Source organism: Pan troglodytes, chromosome 6 (genome assembly GCF_028858775.2).
Source record: "Pan troglodytes isolate AG18354 chromosome 6, NHGRI_mPanTro3-v2.0_pri, whole genome shotgun sequence".
Taxonomy (NCBI): Eukaryota; Metazoa; Chordata; class Mammalia; order Primates; family Hominidae; genus Pan; species Pan troglodytes.
This window is the reverse complement of record NC_072404.2, coordinates 82,898,210-82,917,136: the sequence shown is the minus strand read 5'-3', so window position 1 is coordinate 82,917,136 and position 18,927 is coordinate 82,898,210. Positions and strand designations below refer to the sequence as shown.

The 18,927-nt window shown below is 48.6% G+C and overlaps 1 protein-coding gene across 2 annotated transcripts in view; it reads right to left on the bottom strand.

Annotated features, from left to right (window-relative positions):
- The window catches only part of BAZ1B (bromodomain adjacent to zinc finger domain 1B), an 82,282-nt gene extending 76,818 nt beyond the window's left edge, over positions 1-5,464 (bottom strand). For both annotated transcript variants that reach the window (XM_009453307.5, XM_003318675.6), the window contains exon 1: positions 4,593-5,464. In XM_009453307.5, coding sequence (XP_009451582.1) covers positions 4,593-4,699 — 107 coding nt within the window. In that variant the 5' untranslated portion in view covers positions 4,700-5,464. The remainder of the gene's footprint in view (positions 1-4,592) is intronic.
- Between the last annotated feature and the right edge of the window lie 13,463 nt (positions 5,465-18,927).

Genomic DNA, 18,927 nt, shown 5'->3' with positions numbered 1-18,927 from the left:
AGGCTAGAAATCCAAGACCAGCCGGGGCAACTATGCAAGACCTCGTCTCGTCTCTACAAAACATACAAAAATTAGGCGTGGTGGTGTGCACCTATGGTTATAGCTACTCAGCAGGCTGAGTGGGAAGAAATCACTTGAGCCTGGGGAGTTGGAGGCTGCAGTAAGCCATGATCACACATTACTGCACTCCAGCCTGGGCAACAGAGTGAGACCCTGTCTCAATAAATAAATAAATAAGAAAAAAAGGGAAAGCAAGAAAAAAAATGAAAATGAAAAGGCAAAAAGGCCCATCAGAAGGATATTGAGTCAGCTGCCTCTAAATCCTATTTCAGATTTTAGGTTACCAAAATAAGTCACTCACTCTCAAATAACCTCTCAGAGCAAATGCCAATTGAGGTTTTTATGTTCCAGCAACTGCTGCACATATAATTGCAGACAAAATGTCAAAGCAATTCTCCAAAGGTTGTGTAAGCTATAAAAGATAAGATATTTTCGAATCCTAGACTATCTCATTATGCATCTACTTTGCCATCAGCTACCTCCTTATCACAATATGCTGCTGCTTTGTTCTCTTCAGTCTTGCAGGGATTGTTTCTTTCAATTAAGTACTTGATATCCTGAAAAGACGTGGCCCAGAAAAGTATAGAGTCAAACAAGCATAACTGTAACTAACCTAAGTGCTCTAAGTCAGAAGATGGCAAAGAGTGAGCCAACTCAAGATGTGCTTTTTACTCGATTTTCTCTCTTACTCGATTTTTTCTCTTAAAGACTCCAGACTGTCTTTAAGTTAAAAACAAGTCTAATATGGCATAACGTATTACTTTAAAGAATGTATAAAAATCAGGCTGGGCGCGGTGGCTCACGTCTGTAATCCCAGCACTATGGGAGGACGAGGCGGGCGGATCATAAGGTCAGGAGATCAAGACCATCCTGGCGAACACAATGAAACCCCATCTCTACTAAAAATACCAAAAAAAAAAAAAAAAAAAAAAAAATTAGCCAGGCGTGGTGGCGGGCGCCTGTAGTCCCAGCTACTCAAGAGGCTGAGGCAGGAAAATGGCGGGAACCCGGGAGGCGGAGCTTGCAGTGAGCCTAGATCGCGCCACTGCACTCCAGCCTGGGCGACAGAGCGAGACTCCATCTCAAAAAATAAATAAATAAATAAATAAATAAATAAATAAATAAAAATAAAAATAAAAATCAACGTTAAGAGCTCAGTATTCCAAATGTCCAGTAAAACTCTATCTTACAACTACAACTTAACTCCATCTATAGCTACTCAACTCTTAACACATGCTCTAAGGCAGACGCAGTAGTGCGTGCCTGTAGTCCCAGCTACTCTGGAGGCTGAGGCAGGAGGATCTCTTGAGTCCAGTTCAAGGCTTCCCTGTGCTACCACCTCGTCTGTGAACAGCTGCTGCACTCCAGCCTGGGCAACACAGCAAGATTCCATCTCTTAAAACAAAACAAAAACATGCTCTAGTCACACTTGTGTAGAGCCAGATTAACAGTATGAATAAGCCCCTCATTATCATACCCTCAATAAATTCTCACATAATGATGCTACAAAGGTCATGAACTAGTTATTTCTAAGCTTTAGAAACTATGACAGTTGAAGTAACACAACAAAAATACTCATCTACAACAGGCTGCTTGTAGCTCCAATTCCTGCCTAAAACCTATCTTGACTTAAATACAGTCAGTGTCACATCAAGAACTGATTCTGATAAAGTTAATGTTTTCCAAGATCTAGTGTCCTCCCTGTGAGAATACCTTAGGAAGTAAAGTACCATACAAAGCTACAGTACAATCAACATAATCACCAATATATAACACCTAGTCATTAAATGTGTGCATTACTCACAACTTCCACTAAGTTTAATGAAGATTCACAATATACTCCAAGAACATACCAACATACAGCTTTAAGTCAGTAAAATATCACACAAAGTTATGTGATACATGCAATCAAAAGGTAGGTATTAAAAGAAAATTAAAATATCAAGTCCCATTAAAAACATAATTGTAAATATAAGTTGAGAACTGGGAATACTACTTCAAAGGCAGTTGTTACCCAACCACATATTTGTTCTCCTCTATGAAACCACTAATAGCCTAATAAAGAAATATGCCAATCCGCCAACCATACAGTACAATTGTTTAAAAGCCATCCTCAAAGTGCTTCCACTTGCAGAAATTCCCGAAAGAGCAATTTCCCCCCAATATATAATATGTTTTAAGACTTCTTTTGTTAAAACAGTTCTAAATGCTGTTATGGGAAATTAAAAAATGAAGAATGTTTATTAAATACATACCACTTAAAATGTTTCCGGTTTCAGTTTTAAATTGTTACCATCAAAACTCTTCATATATATATTTCAATTTCATTCATTCAATAATATGAAAAAGCCTGCGTTGCCAGTCCTAAATTAACTCCCTACAACCATTTTTTACATAGCTCAGTACCTGAAATATACTTAGAAATGGTCTCTTTCTCTATGGCATGTTTCTTATACTCTGCTAGAACCAGACCTGAGAAAGTATCATCTGAAAGTGTGAGCATCCATCAACGGCTCAAAACATTAATGACATTGGAAAAGTACATGTCGGATTCTCACAAGTTGCTACTCCACTGCCGATTCGAATGTATTAAAAAGTAGGGTACTGGCCAGGCGCGGTGGCTCACGCCTGTAATCCCAGTACTTTGGGAGGCCGAGATGGGCGGATCACCTGAGGTCAGGAGTTTGAGACCAGCCTGGCCAACATGGTAAAACCCCATCTCTACTAAAAACACAAAAAGTTAGCCGGGCGTGGTGGCACGCGCCTGTAATCCCAGCTACTCAGGAGGCTGAGGCAGGAGAATCACCTGAACCCTGGAGGCGGAGATGGCAGTGAGCCCAGATCGTGCCACTGCACTGCCGCCTGGGTTAACAAGAGGGAAACTCCGTCTCAAAAAAAAAAAAAAAAAGTGGGGTACTTCGGCATAATGCAGTATTTGGTAGAGCTAGTGGAACTTCTCCAAAACATTCCAAGTCTTCACAGGACAAGAAAAAAACCAGATTACCACCCCTCCACTTTAAAGTGCCTTACCTTATACCATAATGACAAAAAAGTGAGGTAATATTTAAATTAATTGAAAGTGAAGGAGTAACATTCCACCTTCTTCTGTTGATTGACTTACAGGGATGAGGTAGGAAGAGCGGTGGATTCTACTCCTCTTTCATCATTTGACCTTCAACAAGTCAACCTCCACTCTCTGGGCCAACTCAGCAAACCAAGCCCGAGGACCCGACCGCCTCCAAGATCCACTTCAGCTCCAAGATGCTACAGCTCTATTTCTCCAAGAGCCTTCCTCCAGCATGGACTGATTTTCCAGGCCCCTTTGTGTGTATACTCCCCACAAAGGGACACTCACAAATTGCACTCCAACAAGAATGAGATTATCCTCTAAAGTACTGCGTTAAAGTGAGGATCAGGGAGAAATGAAATAACTCTCAGAGACACTTCCTCCTATACAGAAGCAAGCAAGAAACTGAGAAATGAAGTCCTTCCGAACAGAAGGGGCTGAGAAAACTCATAACACATTAGCCTTCACTCTTAAAGCTTTCAGTCACCAAAGAAATGCTTGATTCCGAAATCGTTTTTGTCTTTTTTACAGATAAGCCTCAAAAACGATTCTTCTGGCACCCATAAAAAAAAAGGCAAATAAAAGCTGCACAACTTTTCACTAAAAGATAATGCTTATGCAAGAAATCTTAGTCATGACGAGAGGATGCTTCCTTTGTAAAACATCCAATTTCATGTTCCTAAAATACAACATAAAAACTTCACGTCTTGGTTTTTTTTGTTTGTTTAATTTTAACAAATACCAATCTCCTTCTAAACCTTCAAAATTTCAAACCTGTGTCTGCCCAGGGAAGGCAGGCATCAGCTCCTCCACGGGCAGTTTCCTTCCCTCCCTTTCCTCTAAGCAGGGAATCTCATTCCTAGTTTTCTGCCCCAGGGTCCTGTCAGTTCACCCCGGCCTAAAGTCCCCTCGGGAGACGAAAAAAACGCCAAGTATCCCCGCAGAGATCGGGGTAAGACGCAGTTGAGTCTTGCACACGCCGCATCACGAGGCCGCGTTTGTTAAAATTGTACTCGAGGCCGCTCGAGTACAATTTCAAAACTTAAGCTGCAGGTTTCATTTAAATTTTTTTAAAAATTTTGTAAAAATTAAAGGAGAAAACCTAGCTCCTCCTCCCCACGCCTCCTCCTCCCTCTCGGGTCCTCAAGGCCTAAAGCCAACCCGGGGGAGGTAATGGGTATGGGGGATGCGCTCCTCGCCGGCGAGGCCCCGGGACAAAGTGCGGGGCCCCGGGGGCGGCCGAAGCGGGCCCTTCTCCTTCCAGGGCCGGTGCGCGCCCCCCGCCGGATCCCCGGGAAGGATCGGCGGGCGCAGGCTGAGACTCAGCCTCCAGGCCCGCGAGCGGCCGGGGCGCGCTGACAGTTGCCCCGGGCGGGGGATGCGCGGCTGACCTGGTCTCGCGAGCCCCAGGCCCTACCCCGGCCCAGCCCGGCCCAGCCCGGCTCGCGCGGCTTGAAAAGGATACTCCCGGGTGCGGAAGGCCTCCTGAGTGTGCGGGATGGTGAAGAGCGGCTCCTCTCCGGGCAACGGCTTCACCAGCGGGAAGGGCTTGCGGCCCAGGAGCGGCGCCATCGCGGCGGCGGCGGTGGGGACTGGCGGCCGCTGGGGCCGGCCCCGCGGCGCAGCACTAGGCCCCGCGGCCCGGAGCGAGCGCCAGGCGCCCGGGGGTGGGGTGGGGGAAGGGAGGGGTGAGAGGGCGGCGCGAACTCCGGCTCCCTCACCGCCGGCGCGGCCGCGCGACAGTCATGGAGCGGAACGCCACGGCGCAGAGCTCCCGCGCACACCGCCGCGCCTCCCAGCAGCCCCCCGCCGACCTCCGCTTCGGGTCCCCGCGGCCAGCAGTCACGACTCCTCCTCAGCAGCACCGGAGGAAATTATTGAAAAATGGCGGGAGATTCCCCTCCTCCCCCCGGCCCGGCCAACGCACACACTAACTTGCTCCCCCGTGGCGCCGGTGGCGAATGCTCCAATAGGCGGAGAGCTGGTCAGCGCTCACAGCCTATTGGCTCGGAGGAGCTGCCGCTCCGCGCCTGGGTCCCGCCCCCCTGCCCCTGTCGCGTAGTTGGGTTGCAGCGCACTAGAGGGCAGTCTGAAGAGGTGAAAGGTCACGTTATGTAAGCGCCCGTGATAGGCGTGCGGGCCTCCGACGGCAGAGTTAAAAGTGGGGGACAGCGGGGGATGGAGAGGACGAGAACTCAAAGAGGTCAAGCCGGAGAAGCCCCTCGCATATACAGATACTGCGCCATCTGTCACCGACGGCGACACCGACATCCGGGCACCACTGTCCGTGTGGTGCGCCGGAGGGGGAGGGTGAGCGCGCGGCCAGGGGCTTTGTCTTTCCTCTTGGGCGCCTCCCCCTTCTTAAAGGCGCCGTGCTCGGCCACGCCCGGGGATGCGCGGGTGGGGCTGGGCTGCAGGGAGGGGTTGGCGGGAAGTGGCCCCGGGAGTTTACCCTAGCAAAGGTTCTGCGGAAGGACAACGTGGGGGCCAGCTTTGCTCACCCCAGAGTTAACTTCTGGGCGAGAGTGTGGTTGAGATCTGGGTAGAAGTATACTGCTTGTTTCTAGGGGCTGGCTGGAAAGTAGAATATAGAAGCTTCTTTGGAGAAATAGATTAAAAGACGTACTTAGTTTTTTGTTTTTTGGTTTTTGTTTTTTTTGAGACGGAGTCTCGCTCTGTCGCCCAGGCTGGAGGGCAATGGCGCGATATCGGCTCACCGCAACCTCCGCCTCCTAGGTTCAAGAGATTCTCCTGCCTCAGCCTCCCGAGTAGCTGGAATTACTGGCGTGCACCACCACGCCCGGCCAATTTTGTATTATTAGTAGAGACGGGGCTTCTCCATGTTGGTCAGGCTGGTCTCAAACTCCCGACTTCAGGTGATCCGACCGCCTAGGCCTCCCAAAATTATTACTATTTTTTTTTTGAGACGGAGTTTCACTCTTGTTGCCCAGGCTGGAGTGCAGTGGTGCAGTCTCTGCCCACTGCAACCTCTCCCTCCCGGGTTCAAGCTATTCTCTTGCCTCGGCCTCCCGAGTAGCTGGGACTACAGGTGCGCGCCACCACACCCGGCTATTTTTTGTATTTTGTAGAGACAGGGTTTCACCATGTTGGTCAGGCTGGTCTCGGACTCCTGATCTCAGGTGATCCACCGGCCTCGGCCTCCCAAAGTGTTGGGATTACAGGCGTGAGCCACCACGCCCTGCCAGAACTGTGACTCTGGCTTTTTTTTTTTTTTCTCCCATGATACTCAGCACCTGGCTCGGAACATTGTAGGTGCTAGTGAATACTATTTGAATGAATTGGATCTACCTTTTATTTTTTATTTTTTTTGTAGAGACGGGGTCTTACTTTGTTGCCCAGACTGGTCTCGAACTCTTGGCCTCAAGCAATTGTCCCGCCTCTGCCTCCCAAAGTGCTGAGATTAGGCGTGACCCACTGTGCCCAGCCAGGATGTCTCTTTAATAGGTACGTCTGGGCCGGGCGCAGTGGCTCACCCCTGTAATCCCAGCATTTTGGGAGGCCGAGGCGGGCGGATCACGGGGTCAGGAGATTGAGACCATCCTGGCTAACACGGTGAAACCCCGTCTCTACTAAAAATACAAAAAATTAGCCAGGCGTGGTGGCGGGTGCTTGTAGTCCCAGCTACTGGGAAGCTGAGGCAGAATGGCGTGAACCCGGGAGGCGGAGCTTGGAGTGAGCGGAGATCGTGCCACTGCACTCCAGCCTGGGCGACAGAGCGAGACTCCGTCTCGGGGTGGGGGGAAAAAAATAGGTACGTTTGGTCGGGCACGATGGCTCACGCCTGTAATCCCAGCATTTTGGGAGGCTGAGGCGGGCGCATCACCTGAGCTCGGGAGTTCGAAACCAGCCTGAGCACCATGGAGAAACCCTGTCTCTACTAAAAATACAAAATTAGCCGGGCGTGGTGGCGCATGCCTGTAATCCCAGCTATTCGGGAGGCTGAGGCAGGAGAATCGCTTGAATCCGAGAGGGGGTGGTTGCGGTGAGCCGAGTTTGTGCCATTGCGCTCCAGCCTGGGCAACAAGAGCAAAACTCCGTCTCAAAAATTATAATAATAATCACAGTTCTATACAAAGTGCAGAATAAGAAAATAGCATCAACTATTTTAATGCTATTAAATGGGGAGCATTTCAGTTGCTTCTCCAAGCAGACAACACCCACATCCAGAATTTGTTTGGCTTTCCAGTACAATCAAAAACACACTCATTAAGTTATCTCCCTATTAAACTGTCTCCCTTAGTTTAAAGAACTTCACTTTAAAGTTTCCCAGCCTGTACCTTCCCAGCTGTACCTTCCCAGCCTGTCCTTCAACGGGGCTAGACTGCGAGGTGTCTCTAAATGCAGCCTCCTAATGTCAGACCTCTATCTCCTTTTCTTCTCACCTCAAGGATATCCTATCCCCACTAGGAGATCTAGGTCAAAAGCTACCTCTGTGAAGTTTCCTCTGATCACCTAGCAGAAAAGATCTCGGTTCCTTTTCCTTGAGGCAGTAGACTTTTCTCCCAAGAACAGCAGGAGAAGCCTTCCCAGAGCACATAGCGTTTGAGTTAATTGCGAAAAGAAAACAGTTCTCTAGACAGAGAAAGGAGGGACGAACATTCTAGACAGAACAGCAGAGTGAAGGCTGGAAGTTCAAGATCGTGTGCCCAAAATGTGAGGATTTGAGGCAGAATATATCAGATGAGAATGGTAAAGGAAGTGACCATCCTGATATAGTCTGTAATGGCTGAATCGGAGTGACTACTTAGAAGGGAATTACAGGGCCAGGCATGGTGGCTCACACCTGTAATCTCAGCACTTTGGGAGGCTGAGGTGAGAGGATACTTTGCGGCCAAGAGTTTGAGACAAGTCTAGGCAACATGGCAAAACCCCGTCTCTGCTAAAAATACAAAAATCAGCCGGGCGTGGTGGCGCATACCTGTAATCCCAGCTACTTGGGAGGCTGAGGCAGGAGAATTGCTTGAACCCGGGAGGCAGAGGTTGCAGTGAGCCGAGATGGTGCCCAGTCTGGGCGATAAAGCGAAATTCCATCTCAAAAAAAAAAAAAAAAAGCAAAAGAAAACAATTTGATATTTCAGAGCGGCATCTCACTTTGCACATGTGAACTGGGCACCATAATCATTTCAGCGCTTGGGTCCGCTGTGGGCTAGAATCCATTGCTGGGATTGGTGAAGATGGGATCTGAGATGGGAAAATCGGTAATGGGCTTGGTTTCAGCCATGTGAACTCCAGGTACCCTGAAGAGCCATCCAGAACACAGCCGGAAATTCTGAGGGAGGAAGTGGGAGCTGGAGGTGGGGCTTGGTGGTCACAGTACAGAAACTTGAGCTTCAGGAACCATATAGAGCTTATGAAGAGACCCCAAATAACAGTGCTCACCTCGGGGAAATGGATTTATGGTTTTTGCATTTTGTCTCATTTTGAGACAAGATCTTGCACTGTCGCCCAGGCTGGAGTGAGTGCAGTGGGGGATCATAGCTCACTGCAACCTCGACCTCCTGGACTCAAGATCCTCAGCCTCCAGAGTAGCTGGGACTACAGGCACACACCACCATGTCCTGCTAAGTATTTTCTTTTTTGTAGAGACGGTGACGGGGATGGGGTCTCACTGTGTTGCCCAGGCTGGCCTCAAGCCCCTGGCCTCAAGGTTTCCTCCCTCCTCAGCCTGTCAAAGTGCTGGAATTACAGGCATAAGCCACCGCACCAGGCCTGGAATTACAATTTTTTTTCTTTTCTTTTTTTTCACCCCTCCTTTTTCACTGGAATTACAATTGATGTGATTTTCTTCTTTATATTTTTCTATATTTTATGATTATGTTTTTATAATGACTACATTATTAGTTTGTTTTTGAGATAGGGTCTCACTCTGTTGCCCAGGCTGGAGTGCAGTTGCACAATCTCAACTCACTGCAACGTCCGCCTCCCAGGCTCAAGTGATCCTCCCACCTCAGCCTCCCAAATAGCTGGGACCACAGGCACACAACACCATGCCCAGCTCTTTTTTTGTGTTTTTGGCAGAGACAGGGTCTCACCATGTTGCCCAGGATGGTCTCAAATTCCTGAGCTCAAATGATCCACCCACCTAAGCCTCCCAAACTGCCAGGATTACAAGCGTGAGCCACCACTCCTGGCTCTTTTTCTTTCTTTCTTTTTTTAAATACATTTTAAAAACTATTTTAGGCCGGGCAGGGGTGGCTCATGCCTGTAATCCTAGCACTTTGGGAGGCCGAGGCGGGCAAATCACGAGGTCAGGAGTTGGAGACCAGCCCGGCCAATATGGTGAAACCCTGTCTGGCTCTACTAAAAATATAAAAATTTAGCTGGGTGTGGTGGTGTGTGCCTGTAGTCCCAGCTACTCGGGAGACTGAGGCAGGAGAATCGCTTGAACCCAGAAGGCGGAGGTTGCAATGAGCCGAGATCGCGCCACTGCACTCCAGCCTGGGCGATAGAGTGAGACTCCATCTAAAAATATATATATATATATATTTTTTTTTTTTTAATAAAGACACGTCTCACTATATATTGCCTGGGCTATTCTCAAACTCCTGCCTCCTGGGCTCAAATGATCCTCTCACTCTGGCCTCCCAAAGTGCTGGAATTACAGTCATGAGCCACCGCACCTGGCCCTGGTTTTATTTCTCTTAATGGCTTCGCCTTCCTGTTTAGCCCACAGGCTCAGCCTCTGACCTCTCTCTTGAGCTCCGCAGCCTCAGGGGCAACTAGATAACATCCATTCTAGCAGCCTAAAATCTTGAACTGTTTCCCCTTCCTGTCTTTCCACAGCACCTGCTTCAGGCCTTTATTATTTCTGCCCAAAATTGCTATGATACTGACTTGTTGCTTAAAAAAATGTTTTCAGTTGCATTCAAATTATGTATTATCATGGTAAAATGAAAACAGTTCCAAAAAGAAACATATATCAGTGTGCAGATGGATGGATTTTTAAAAAACATAAAAACATAGTTCCAAAGAAAATCAAATACTCCTACAAAAAGCAGCCCAGCCACACTCCTCTAACCACTTCCTGCTCCCCTTGGGCATCCATTTCCAACTCCTTAAACGTTTCCTCTAGTCTTTAGCTCTATATTTTTAATAATTCATATACTGCTATTTTCAGTTTCAGTTTTTTTTTCCTTTTTTTTTTTTTTTTTGAGACAGGGTCTCGCTGTGTCACCCAGGCTGGAGTGCAGTGGTGTGATCAAAGCTCACTGCAGCCTCAAAGTCCCTTTCTCAAGCAGTCCTCCCGCCTCAGCCTCTAGAGTAGCTGGGACCACAGGCATGTGCCACCCAGTTGATTTTTGTATCTTTTTTTTTTTTTTTTTTTTGAGACGGAGTCTTGCTCTTGTTGCCCAGACTGGAGTGCAGTGGTGCAATCTTGGCTCACTGCAACCTCCACCTCCTGGGCTCAAGCGATTCTCCTGCCTCAGCATCCCAAGTAGCTGGGATTACAGGCTCCTGCCGCCACCCCTGGCTAATTTTTGTATTTTTAGTAGAGACAGTATTGCACCATGTTGGCCAGGCTGGTCTCGAACTCTTGACCTCAAGTGATCCACCTGCCTCGGCCTCCCAAAGTGCTGGGATTACAGGCATGAGCCACCGCACCCAGCCTAATTTTTGTATCTTTTGTAGAGACAGGGTCTTGCTCGCTGTGTTGCCCAGGCTGGTCCTGAACTCCTGAGCTCAAACAATCCACCCACCTCAGCCTTCCAAAGTGCTGGGATTACAGGCGTGAGCCACCGCGCCTGGCCTAGTTTTTCAGTTATAAATATTAGCTATTGACTTTCTTCAGTGGAAGATGAGAACTTAGCCCCACAAACACCATGCACATATGCAAACATATTCCCAAAAGAATTATATTGCAATTGGCTAAATCAGCATGCAGCGTATAACTTATGATTATGCATTATTCACAGATTATTCATGTGGTAAACTCATTACATTTCCTTTCTTTTGTTGTCTCTGGATGACTTCAGTCTGTTTTTACTTCGTTTTCTCTGGACCTATCTCTGCTCTGTCCCCAGACTGACAGAACTGTAACTCTTCTCTCAATATATGCAAACACATCCGGCAGGCACTGTCCTTCCCATCTGTCTCCCTGCCTCCCCTCTCTTTCCTCTCCATGGTATCCAGCACACCGTGGCACTCTAATGTTTACAGCTTCCAATGGATGGCTCCTTAAAGCAAACAGAATTAAACCAAACTGTGGCCTAACCTTCGAGGCCCTCCACAATCCATCCACCATCTTGGTACTTCTTCCCTCAAACTCCTTATGCTATCAAAACCTAGATTTATCTAGGTTTTTTTTTTTTTTTTTTTTTTTTTTTTTTTTTGCGACAGAGTCTCACTGTATTACCCAGGCTGGAGTGCGGTGGCGCAATATTGCCTCACTGCAACCTTGCAACCTCTGCCGCCCAGGTTCAACCGATTCTCCTGCCTCACCCTCCCAAGTAGCTGGGATTGCAGGTGCCTGCCACCACGCCAAGCTACTTTTGTATTTTTAGTAGAGACGGGGTTTCACCATCTTGGCCAGGCTGGTCTTGAACTCCTGACCTCGTGATCCACCCACCTCAGCCTCCCAAAGTGCTGGGATTACAGGCGTGAGCCACTGCACCCAGCTGGTTTTTTTGTTTCTTTCTTTTTTTTGAGATGGAGTTTCGCTCTTGTTGCCCAGGCTGGAGTGCAATGGCGCGACCTCTGCTCACCACGACCTCCGCCTCCTGGGTTCAAGCAATTCTCCTGCCTCAGCCTCCAGAGTAGCTGGGATTACAGGCATGCGCCACTATGCTCAGCTAATTTTGTATTTTTAGTAGACATGGGGTTCCTCCATGTTGGTCAGGCTGGTCTCGAACTCCCAACCTCAGGTGATCCGCCTGCCTCGGCCTCCCAAAATGCTGGGATTACAGGCGTGAGCCACTATGCCTGGCCAGTTTTTTTGTTTTCTTTTGTTTTTTGTTTTTCTTTTTTTTTGAGATGGAGTTTCCATATTGTTGCCGAGGCTGGAGCGCAATGGCCCAATCTCAGCTCACCGCAACCTCCGCCTCCCAGGTTCAAGCAATTCTCCTGCCTCAGCCTCCCAAGTAGCTGGGATTAATGGTGCCTGCCACCATGTCCGGCTAATTTTTTGTATTTTTTTTTTTTTAGTAGAGACAGGGTTTCACGATGTTGGCCAGGATGGTCTCCAACTCCTGACCTCAGGCAGTATGCCCGCCTCGGCCTCCCAAAGTGCTGGGATTACAGTTGTGAGCCACTGCACTGGCCTATCTAGGTTTTAAAATACTACGCCAGCCAGGTATGGTGGCTGTTGCATGTAATCCCAGCACCTTGGGATGCTGAAGCAGGAGGATTGCATGAGCCCAGAAGTTTGATACCAGCCTGGGCAATATAGTAACATCCTGTCTCTACAAATAATTTTTAAAATTTACCCAGGCATGGTGGCATGTACCTGTAGCTCCAGCTACTCAGGAGGCTGAGGTGGGAAGATCACTTGAGCCTGGGAGGTCAAGGCTGCAGTGAGCTGTGATTGCCCCCCTGCCCTCTAGCCTGGACGACAGAGTGGGACCCTGTCTCAAAATATAAAAAAATTAAAAAGATTCCCCCCTAAAAAGATCCAGGGCTCCTTGAAAAAGGGCTGGGGCTGGACAAGTCCGGGGCCGGGCGCAGTGGCTCACGTGTGTAATCCCAGCACTTTGGGAGGCCAAGGTGGGTGGATCACCTGAGGTCAGGAGTTCAAGACCAGCCTGGTCAACATGGTGAAAACCCGTCTCTACTAAAAATACAAAAATTAGCTGGGTGTGGTGGTGCATGCCTGTAATCCCAGCTACTTGGGAGGCTGAGGCGGGAGAATTGCTTGAAGCCGGTAGGTGGAGGTTGAAGTGAGCCGAGCCTGGGTGGCAAAGTGAGACTCCGTCTCAAAAAAAAAAAAAAAAGTGAGTCTGGAACATTTCGTACCTGATAGTAAGGCACTGCTGAAATCATGATGCAGAAATGTCAAAGGGCACAGGCGCTAACTGGCCCAATCTGGAACAATTTGGACATTTATTTTATTTTATTTTATTTTATTTTATTTTATTTATCTATTTAGAGACAGAGTCTCACCGTGTCACCAAGGCTGGAGTGCAGTGGCATGATCTCGGTTCACTGCAACCTCCACCTCCTGGGTTCAAGCTATTCTCTTGCCTCAGCCTCCCAAGTAGCTGGGATTACGGGCATGTGCCACCATGCCCGACTAATTTTTGTATTTTTTGTAGAGATGGGGTTTTGCCATGTTGTCTAGGCTGGTCTCGAACTCCTGAACTCAAGCAATCCACCCACCTCGGTCTCCTAAAGTGTTGGGATTACAGGCATGAGACACCGTGCATGGCCGTTAAATTTCTTGGGTGTGATTTGGTAGTCTAGTTGTGTTAGGGAACGTCTTTGTTCTTGGGAGATAGAAGCTCAAGTATTTAGGGGTAAAATGTCTTAGTCCATTTGTGCAGCTCTACCTAAATCCCTGAGACTGGGTAATGTACAAGGAACACAAATTTATGTGGCCACAGTTCTGGAAACTGGGTAGTCCAAGATCAAGGTGCTGGTTTCATTATCTGGTGAGGGCTGCTCTCTGCTTCCAACACGGTGCCTTGATGTTGCAATCTCCTTGTGGGGAGGAACGTGTATCTTCACGTGGCAGAAGGCAGAAGGGCTAGAGAGCCGAACACTGCTGAAACCTTTTATAAGGGCCTTACTCCCATTCATGATGGAGAAGCCCCATGGCCTAATCACCTCTTAAAAGCCCCACCTTTTGGCCAGGCGCAGTGGCTCACGCCTGTAATCTCAGCACTTTGGGAGGCTGAGGCAGGCGGATCACGAGGTCAGGAGATCAGGACCATCCTGGCTAACATGGTGAAACCTTGTCCCTACTAAAAATATGAAAAATTAGCCAGGCATGGTGGCGGGCGCCTGTAGTCCCAGCTACTCCAGAGGCTGAGGCAAGAGAATGGCGTGAACCTGGGAGGCGGAGCTTGCAGTGAGCCAAGATTGTGCCACTGCACTCCAGCCTGGGCGACAGAACGAGACCCGTCTCAAAAAAAAAAAAAAAAGCCCCACCTCTTAATATGATCACAGTGGCAACACCTGAATTTTGGAGAGGACACATTCAAACCATAGCAGTGTCATAATGTTGCAACCTATTTTCAAGTAATTCAGCCAAAAAGCTGGGAGTGGGGGGAAATATCTGTAGGCCGAGCACGATGGCTCATGCCTGTAATCCCAGCACTTTGGGAGGCAGAGGTGGGAGGATTGCTTGAACCCAGGAGTTTGAGACCAGCTTGGGCAAAATAGTGAGATCTCATCTCTACAAAGAAAAATTTTTTTGGCCTGACGTGGTGGTGTACGCCTGTAATCCCAGCACTTTGGGAGGCCGAGGCAGGTGAATCACCTAAGGTCAGGAGTTCGAGACCAGGCTGAACAACATGGCAAATCCCTGTCTCCACTAAAAATACCAAATTAGCTAGGCATGGTGGCGCATGCCTGTAATCCCAGCTACGGGAGGCTGAGGCAGGAGAATCACTTGAACCCGGGAGTCGGAGGTTGCAGTGAGCCAAGATTTCACCATTGTACTCCAGCCTGGACAAGAGCGAAACTCCATCTCAAAGGAAAAAAGAAAAAAAAGATCTCATATCCAAATTTCTCAAGGCCCGACTCAAACACCACCTATTTTATAAACTTTTTTTTTTAAGATGTCTCACTCTGTCGTCCAGGCTGGAGTGCAGTGGCATGATCTCAGCTCACTGCAACCTCCACATCTCAGGTTCAAGTGATTCTCCTGCCTCAGCCTCTGGAGTAGCTGGGACTACAGGTGCCCACCATGCCCGGCTAATTTTTGTGTTTCTAGTAGAGATGGGGTTTCGCCATGTTTGCCAGGCTGGTCTCAAATTCCTCACCTCAGGTGATCTGCGTGCCTTGACCTCCCAAAGTGTTGGGATTACAGGCGTGAGCCACCATGCCCAGCTCTATAAACTTTCTATGATCTCAAAGCCTCCAAGATTCTTCTCCAGACCCTAATGGTATTCCACCTTCACGACCCCTCATGGCTCCTACTTCTCCACCTTCTCTGCTGCATCAGACCATAAGCTCCTTAAAGGCAGTGACCATGTGTTTACCAGTTATACTTTACAAAGAACCTACCAAGATTATGTTTGCAACAAATACAGTTGTCCCTCAGTATCCACAAATTCAACTGGTAGTGGATCAAAAATACCGGATTCAAGAGATGCAGAACATGGCCTACTGTGGGACTTGAGCATCTGCAGGTTTTGGTATCCACCAGGGTCCTGGAACCAACCCCTCCAGATACCAAGGGACAACTGTATTTGTAAAATATTTTTATTTATTTATTTTTTTGAGACATAGTGTTGCTCTGTCACCCAGGCCAGGCTGGAGTGCAGTGGCAAGATCTCGGCTCACTGCAACCTCCACCTCCGGGGCTCAAGCTGGGATTACAGGTGTGTGCCACCACACCCAGCTGATTTTTGTATTTTTAGTAGATGGGGTTTCACCATGTTGGCCAGGCTGGTCTCGAACTCCAGGCCTCAAGTGATCCATCTGCTTCAGTCTCCCAAAGTGCTGGGATTACAGACATGAGCCACCACGCCTGGCCAATATTTTTATTTTTTAATAAGACAAGGTCTCTTTCTGTTGCCCAGGCCGGAGCGCAGTGGTGCAATCATGGCTCACTGCAGCCTCGACCTCCAGGGCTCAGGCAATCCTCCTGCTTCAGCCTCCAGAGTACATGGGTCCAGAGGTGTGCACCACCACACTCAGCTAACTAAAAAAAAAAAAAAAATTATTTGTAGAGATGGAGTCTCCCTTTGTTGCTGAGGCTGGTCTCAAACTCCTGAACTCAAGCAGTCCTCCTCCTCAGCCTCCCAAAGTGTTGGGATTACAGGCATGAGCTACTGCACCCAGCCCATTATACTTTCCTTTGTTTAAACACATTAAAACAGTTATGTTGGCCAGGCATGATGGCTCACGGCTGTAATCCCAGCACTTTGGGAAATGGAAACCGAGGTGGGTCCAGCCTGGGCAACATAGTGAGACCTTGTCTTTACAAAAAAAAAGGGTCAAGCGCAGTGGCTCACGACTGTCATCCCAGCACTTTGGGAGGCTGAGGTGGGTGGATCACGAGATTGGGAGTTCGAGAACAGCCTGGCTAAGGTGGTGAAACGTCGTCTGTACTAAAAATACAAAAATTAGCCAGGCACAGTGGCAGGCGCCTGTTATCCCAGCTACTCAGGAGGCCGAGGCAGGAGAATTGCTTGAATCTGGGAGGCGGAGGTTGCAGTGAGCCAAGATCACGCCACTGCACTCTAGCCTGGGTGACAGAGAACACTCTGTCTCAGAAAAAAAATACATATTTTGTGTACCACATACAATTACATTATCTGTAAAATTCATTTGACAATTTGATTTTATATGTCTCTTTTTTTGAGACTCCCTCTGTCACCCAGGCTAGAGTGCAGTGTCATGATCACGGCTCACTACAGCCTTGACCTCCTGGGCTCAAGAGATCCGCCCACCTCAGCCGTCAAGCAGGGGATGCTACAGGCATGCACCAACATGCCCAGCTAATTTTTGTTTTTGTTTTAGAGATGAGGTTTCACCATGTTGCCCAGGCTGGTCTCGAACTTCTGGGCTCAAGCGATCCTCCCAAAGTGCTGGGATTACAGGCATGAGCCACTGTACCTGGCTGTTACATTTTTAAAAGATTATTACTTATTTTTTTAGAGACAGAGTTTCACCCTGTCGCCCGGGCTGGAGTGTAATGGCGCAGTCTCGGCTCCCTGCAACCTCTGCCTCCCAGGTTCAAGTGATTCTTGTACCTCAGCCTCCCAAGTAGCTGGGATTACAGACATGTGCCAGAACGCCCGGCTAATTTTTTGTATCTTTGGTAGAGATGGGGGTTTCACCACGCTGGTCAGGCTGATCTCGAACTCCTGACCTCGTGATCTGCCCGCCTCAGCCTCCCAAAGTGCTGGGATTACAGGTGTGAGCCACCACGCCCGGCCTACATTTTTGTATTTGTTAATGAGACAGGGTCTTGCCATGTTGCCCAGGCTTGTCTTAACTCCCAGGCTCAGGCAATCTTCCTGCCTTAGCCTTCCAAAGTGCTGGGATTACAGGCCACTGCGCCCAGCCCTATATATATAAAAATATTTATATATATGTATATATTTTGAGATGGAGTCTTGCTCTGTCGCCCAGGCTGGAGTGCAGTGGCGCGATCTCAGCTCACCGCAAGCTCCGTCTCCCGGGTTCACACCATTCTCTTGCCTCAGCCTCCCGAGTAGCTGGGATTACAGGCATGAGCCACCGTGCCCAGCCCCAGCCCTATTTATATTTTGTAAGAAAAGATAAAACAGGGGCCAGGTGCGGTGGCTCATGCCTGTAATCACAGCACTTTGGGAGGCCGAGGCGGGCAGATCATGAGGTCAGGAGATCGAGACCATCCTGGCTAACACAGTGAAACCCCGTCTCTACTAAAAATACAAAAAATTAGCTGGGCGTGGTGGCGGGCGCCTGTAGTCCCAGCTACTCGGGAGGCTGAGGCAGGAGAATGGTGTGAACCCGGGAGGCGGAGCTTGTGGTGAGCCGAGATCCCGCCACTGCCAGCCTGGGTGACAGAGTGAGACTCCGTCTCAAAAAAAAAAACAAAACAAAACATAGAACAGTAGAACTTGTATTATAGTCTCATCCATGACACCTGGAGCCCCTGTGAGAAATGAGGGGAATCACTCTGGGAAATAAACAGATCTGTGGCTGCCAGGGCCCGAGGGGAGGGGAAGAGATGGTGAATGATGCTAACTGGACATGAGGTTTCCATTTGGGACAATAAAAAAGTTCGGAGCTGGACTGTGAGGACTGCCCAGCACTGTGAATGTACTCAGTACTCAGTACCACTGAAATGCACACTTGACAATGGTGACAGAAGTAACTCTTGGCCAGGTGCAGTGGCTCACACATGTAATCCCAGCACTTTGGGAGCCTAAGGGGTTCGAAACCAGCCTGGCCAACATGGTGAAACCCTGCCTCTACTAAAATTACAAAAATTAGTCAGACGTGGTGGTGCATGTCTGTAATCCCAGCTACTTGGGAGGCAGAGGTTGCAGTGAGTTGAGAACACACCACTGCACTCTAGCCTGCTGGGTGACAGAGCGAGACTCTGTCTCAAAAAACAAACAAACAGAGACCTTTTATGTTACGTGTATTTTACCACAAGGGGGGAAAAAAAAGAACTCATGAATCCCTCCGAACTACATGGACCTGTGGAAAACACATCCATGGGCTGCATTTGGTGTACACAGGGATGGAATTTGGTTTTGTTTTTTGAGATGGAGTCTCGCTCCGTCACCCAGGCTGGAGCGCAGTGGCGCAGTCTTGGCTCACTGCAACCTCCACCTCCCAGGTTCGAGCAATGCTCGTCTCAGCCTCCGAAGTAGCTGGGACTAAAGGCGCCTGCCACCATGCCTGGCTAATTTTTGTATTTTTAGTAGAGACGGGGTCTCATTTTGCTGGTCAGGCTGGTCTCGAACTCCTGAGCTCAGGTGATCCACCCACCTCGGCCTCCCAAAGTGCTAAGATTACAGGCGGGAGCCACCGCGCCTGGCCTGGTTTTTATGTTTTAATTTAAAAATATTGTTTAGATAGAGATAGGGTCTTGCTGTGTTGCCCAGGCTGGTCTCAAACTCCTAGCCTCAAGTGATCCTCCTGCCTCGGCCTCCCAAAGTGCTGGGATAAGAAGTATG